General features: G+C 41.7%; 1 protein-coding gene across 1 annotated transcript; it reads left to right on the top strand.

The window, feature by feature from the left end:
• Positions 1-508: 508 nt before the first annotated feature.
• Positions 509-3,713, top strand: PURA (purine rich element binding protein A). Its single transcript, XM_086931460.1, has one exon. It carries the CDS (start codon positions 606-608, stop codon positions 1,458-1,460), a length of 855 nt encoding a protein of 284 aa, XP_086787586.1. The 5' UTR covers positions 509-605; the 3' UTR covers positions 1,461-3,713.
• Positions 3,714-5,926: the final 2,213 nt, after the last annotated feature.

Genomic DNA, 5,926 nt, shown 5'->3' with positions numbered 1-5,926 from the left:
GTGCAGATATCCGTGGGCTTAGTGTCGTCAGGATTTGGCTTGTAGTGCCTGTATTTTAAATTTCTGTATATTTGTAATGTGTCGCCTGTGCCTAAAGTCAGGCTTTGCTGCTTCTATTTTAGTGAGCACGCGCCGTGCTGCAGTCTTTGCACTTCTATCACGGGCGGCGTGCTGCTGCCTTAGTTTGGTATACTGTACTGCTGCTTCTGATTTTCAATGACATGAGTTGTCCTACTCCTGCCTCTATTTTACTGTGATGGCCTGCACTGTAGTCTCTGCACTTCCGTGTCCGGCCTTGGGTTTAATGTCGGGCGGTGTACAGCGGCTCCTTGTCGGCCGCCCTGCCCCCGTGCGGCTCTTCCACGAGCGCGGCTGACCTGCTGCTGCCGTCCCCAGCCCTCCTTCCTTCAGCCGCTGCTGCTCCTGACAGCCCCGTCATCCCTGGGAAGCCGGCTCGAGCGCGCTCTCGCTCTCTCTCGCTCTCTCTCTCACCGGCTCGCGCAGTCTGTCTTCTGCTCTCGGCGGATCTCGCGAGAGCGGCTGGCCGTGTGGGGGCGCAGCAGCAGGAGCGGCAGAAGGCGGAGGGGAAGAAGGCAGGAGGCATCATGGCGGACAGAGACAGTGGAAGCGAGCAAGGGGGTGCGGCGATGGGCTCGGGCCCTGGTTCGCTGCACCCGGCGGCAGGCGGAGGGGGCTCCGGCCTGCAGCACGAGACGCAGGAGCTGGCCTCCAAGCGGGTGGACATCCAGAACAAGCGCTTCTACCTGGACGTCAAGCAGAACGCCAAGGGCCGCTTCTTGAAGATAGCCGAGGTCGGGGCCGGCGGCAACAAGAGCCGCCTGACGCTCTCCATGTCGGTGGCCGTGGAGTTCCGCGACTACCTGGGGGACTTCATCGAGCACTACGCCCAGCTGGGGCCCAGCAACCCCGACATGGCCCAGGACGAGCCGCGGCGGGCGCTCAAGAGCGAGTTCCTGGTGCGGGAGAATCGGAAATACTACATGGATCTGAAGGAGAACCAGCGAGGCCGCTTCCTGCGGATCCGCCAGACAGTGAACCGGGGGCCCGGCCTGGGCTCCACGCAGGGCCAGACCATCGCCTTGCCGGCCCAGGGACTCATCGAGTTTCGCGACGCTTTGGCCAAGCTCATCGACGACTATGGGGTGGAGGAGGAGCCCGCAGAGTTGCCCGAGGGCACCTCCTTGACTGTGGACAACAAGCGCTTCTTCTTCGACGTGGGCTCCAACAAATACGGGGTCTTCATGCGGGTGAGCGAGGTGAAGCCCACCTACCGCAACTCCATCACCGTCCCCTACAAAGTCTGGGCCAAATTTGGGCACACATTCTGTAAATACGCCGAGGAAATGAAGAAGATCCAGGAAAAGCAACGGGAGAAGCGGGCATCGGAGCATCAACAGCAACAGGAAGAAGCCCACGGGGACGACGTGGATGAAGATTGATAATTGTAAAAAATATGAAACCCACAAACTGTACTGTAAAAAAGAAAGTTAAAATGTAACTGTTAACTCCAAGGGAGCGCCACCCACAACACCTCCACAGACTGACAGTTCTAAACTCTCACCCATCGCTGGATGTTGTCCACTTATCCACCTTATAAACAGTAAGCAGCTGCTAAAAACAAAGTAATAACATATATGAACTGTGTTTCCTACTTGATTACAAATATAAAGAACTGAGTGTTTATTTCCCCAATTAACCAAGAACTTTTGTACACGTTTAAGCTATTATTATTAAAGTGTTTGCAATGGTCAGATAATATTGCTGAGTTATATAAAAAAGAGTCCTTTTCATGTGAGCTAACATTTGACTTTAGCACAAAAAAGAGATATTTTAGAACACGTAAATAATATTTTTAGTTTTTCTCATTTTGTTACCAAAATTCAAACCTTAATGGAGGTTATAGTATATTTGACACCCTATATACCTGTGATTAGAGATGTGTATATATACAGTATATGAGGGCTAGGCATGCTGTGTGTCTGAGCTTTGTCTAAATGTTATGCAGAAGTTTGTAGAGTTAAAGGTACGTAGGTTTATTCATGCAAGGTAAACGATAAGTGCTTTCTTTTATACAATATGCATTGCATCTGGACCGTAAACATATAAAACTGGTCAGTGAAACTTCTGTGAACATGAAGAAATTATTAAAAAAGGCATTTAAATGAAATTTGCTAAGTTGTGATTTTTACGTTTTAGCCATTTTCAGCTAAAAGCAAAACCTCCCTAACATGTTACGAACCTGTTTGTTTATGACTAGATAAACCATATTGTAATTGACATGTATTGTACTAATATATAAATATATATATAAATAATTTATTGATCTATCTTCAAGTGCAAAACACTTAACGCTACGGTACTAACATTGCACCAGCTCCCAGAAATTGTTCAACACAGGTGCTCTTTGTATGTGGACTCTTGTTTCTAAATTACCCAGAAATGTACTACTTGGTTTATGTTAGCAGCAATATTGCCTCGCGCACCAAGCTCTAAAGCTAAGCATGGTACATCTGAGCCATGCATTGAGCATTCCCCATAAAGGGGAAAACCACGTGTTATGTTGAGTTATTTTCAAGTAGCTACAGTGTGATGTTAGCTCATGTTGGTTGCACAAACACACTTGGATGTGACTTAGTGAGAAGACCATATGTTTGTAAATTACAGGGTGCAGTAAGTATGTAACTGAAACAGTGAGGGTGCCGAGTTGCCATGTACATAGTGTTTTAATGTCAACTACCTTTCTCCAAAGCGATATACATATTTCTAATATACTATCACTGGTATTAAGTGTGTACTTTAAATGGACAACTAACTTACTGGTGCTATATCGTAAAATATTAATATATTTTTAAAATTGAGATGATGCATGACTGTCAACCAGTGAATAGAAAATATTAAAGCAGTACATTCTTTTGTAGTGTTACTCTTGAAATCACAAGAAACAAATCTTTCTTTTAATATAGTTCGTCTGAATGTCACTTTTTTTAAGAAATAGAAATCTAACAAATGTGAAAAAGGCTGTATGCGAAGTAAAACATCAATCACTTGTAGCAGCAGAAGTTAACTCTGCTGCTGTTTTATTGCACAAATGCAGACACGTTCATCAAAGGTGTCGTATGTTCTAAAAAAAAAAATATGTTGAACTATTTTGAGATATTTAATTACCAAATAAGCTGTATTTCTATTGTATTGTGCACTTCCTTTTTGAAATAAGTTTGCGTTCACTTTTAAAAGTATATTAAATCTGAAAAGGAAATGCATTACTCAAGATTTATTTTTTACGTGTTACTGGAATGTTTTGAATTCTGTCTCATGGCTAAAAACAATTTCTGGTCAACATTAGTGTAGAATGTACATCTGAGTTGTCTCAAAAATAGAACTGCACTGAAGTCTGTTCCATCTAAGCTCCATCATGATGGTAATGTGCTATATTTCGTTCAGCCTCTACTTTATCACATAAGGATCTTTTTTATGATCATAGTTTTGTGCGGTGGTTTCCATTTCATGGTTGTCAAATGCCTGTGCATGTGTTGAAGTTGTTCAGCTTCTCACTTTCAATGAGGTGTTCCTAAATGATGATTCTCAAGAGTTGTATCTTTTGGGCTTGTCTGCTTGTCTGCGTAGTTGCAACCTCTCATGAGAACAGGTCTTCTGGAGAACACAATCATTTTCTAATAAATGTTTATTTCCAATTTTGTTTGTGAAATGTTTTGGATATGCGGGTGGTGGGGTGCTCGGCTGCCATTTGTCCTATATTCTTGAAGATGGTTAAAGTACTTAAAAAATGAACTTTTTTTTGCTTCGTAATAGTATGTGTTAGTTTGCTAACAAATTGGCAGGCAGATTTTTATTATTAAAAATGGCAGTTTTAAAGCATAAATTGCGTGTGTTCCAATTCCAGTCAGTCAAAAACATTTATTCGGTGTAAGACCACATTAAACATATATATATATATAAAATACATTATTTCATTTACCCCTAAAACTTAATAAGACCAATCAATCTAAAATGCATAATACAGCCCAGAATCCAAATACTTTTAAAAGAAAAAACAAGTTGCCTAATAAAATACTGCTTAATTAATATAATACAAACATACACCCAACAAGGTTCCCTAGGTCAGTCACTTGGATACTCTTGCTGTTGCATAAGATCCTTCTCAAATGCCACTCGGATAATAACAATCTGGCTTTGCTAAAAAAAAAAACAATGGTTTCACTAGTATCAGGTCTCAATATTCTTAAAGCTATTGCAAAATGAGGACCCCCAATCTGACAGCATATTGGCACTATTCATTTTCTATAATGTATCACTTAAACCGTATTAAAAAAGACAAAGTTGATGCTTTACAGTCTTACATTTCCTCAAGCTGGACATTTGTCACTGATTTAGCTCAGCTGTTGCCCATTTGCTACAGAAACCATTAGGGGGAGAATCCCATACTTACATTTGATAAATAGTTGTTTGGCCAATGGGGGGGTACAACAGAATCCATGAAAGACAAAGGCTATTGATTTCAAATCTAAAAAGGTTGATATTAGGGTTCCTTGATTTTTTCTTAGTACACGAGAACAATACCTCTTTTAAGAGGCCTTTTGTTACATGTGTAGGTTTCTTCTGGATTTTGCATAAAGCTTCCAAGCCTTTGATAATTAGATGAGATTTGACAAACTTCAACCATGGAATTTGACATGAGTTCGTTGCAAGAATCTTCTCAAGTGCCATTTCTATATGAAATGAGTTCTTCTGTTTTTCATATGCACCTCCAATAGAGTGGAGGTCTAACTTTAACTCTCGAAGTACTTCCCACTCCCATATCTATCTGGAATGGTATGGCTAAAATGCTCTGGAGCATAACCATAGACCTGAGAGAGCCTTTTTCCACTCCCAGCAGAGTGATCAGTTAAGATGCCGTCCAAGCGCTATGCAAATTAGAGACAATGCCAGGGCTTGTACATAATATATGTGTAGTTTGAGGGAAACTGAGTTTGTCAAGGTCTCTTTCTGTATTCTTAATATCCCCACACTATAGTGTTGCAATTTGAGCGTGCTCCTGGTTATCTGCATATCCCAAGACATGGCAAATTTCACACCCAGATATTTTTGACCACAACTCTTTCAGGCACTGCCCCATGAGGTTTGGGAGCACCCCTAGAGATTTTATGCGAGTAGAAGACCATGATTTTTGTCTTGGTAGTGTTCACTTCCAGTCCTCACTATCCGCTTAAGTACGCAAAATGATCTAGTAGCACATGAACACCCTTTGGTGTATTTGAAATTATTAGTGTATCATCTGCAAAGGAGGAGGGCTGGAATCCACACTGAGTACATTTGGGGAGTCATTCTTGCATGCGCTTAAAAATCCACATAACAGTTTATAAATTGTGTAAACAATGTTCATGCTAGAACGCATCCCTGTCCTGTAGCATATGGATGCATTCTGTTATTTCTCCACTCATCCCCCCCCCCTGCTTTCCTCTCCCATTTTACACTTGCTTTGATCATACAACCTTATTGAAATTGATAGAATGTTATCAGGGACATGCTTTTCCTTTATAACCAACCATATATTTTCCTGAGAAATCAAATTGGGTGCGGATCTATGAGGTCCACTGAACCTACGTATATATATCCCTTGCCAGGTACAATAGTTTCCCAGTGTAGTAGCGTGAACCTAAATACTTGATATTTTTTTTAAACCATCTTTATTTGCATTTCACTAATTTAGCCAATATGGTGTTTCACATAGTATACTGAGAGATAGCAATACTGCTGTCTTAACAAGATCCGATACACAATGTAACACAATTATAATAACTTCTGTGCCAGTCATATCAGAACGTAACTTCCCCCACCCACCCCTTCATGTCCTAAATACTTGCTATATAGTACTATTTTTTTCACC

Source organism: Lissotriton vulgaris, chromosome 7 (genome assembly GCF_964263255.1).
Source record: "Lissotriton vulgaris chromosome 7, aLisVul1.2, whole genome shotgun sequence".
Classification (NCBI taxonomy): domain Eukaryota; kingdom Metazoa; phylum Chordata; class Amphibia; order Caudata; family Salamandridae; genus Lissotriton; species Lissotriton vulgaris.
This window is presented reverse-complemented; position numbering and strand designations above follow the sequence as displayed.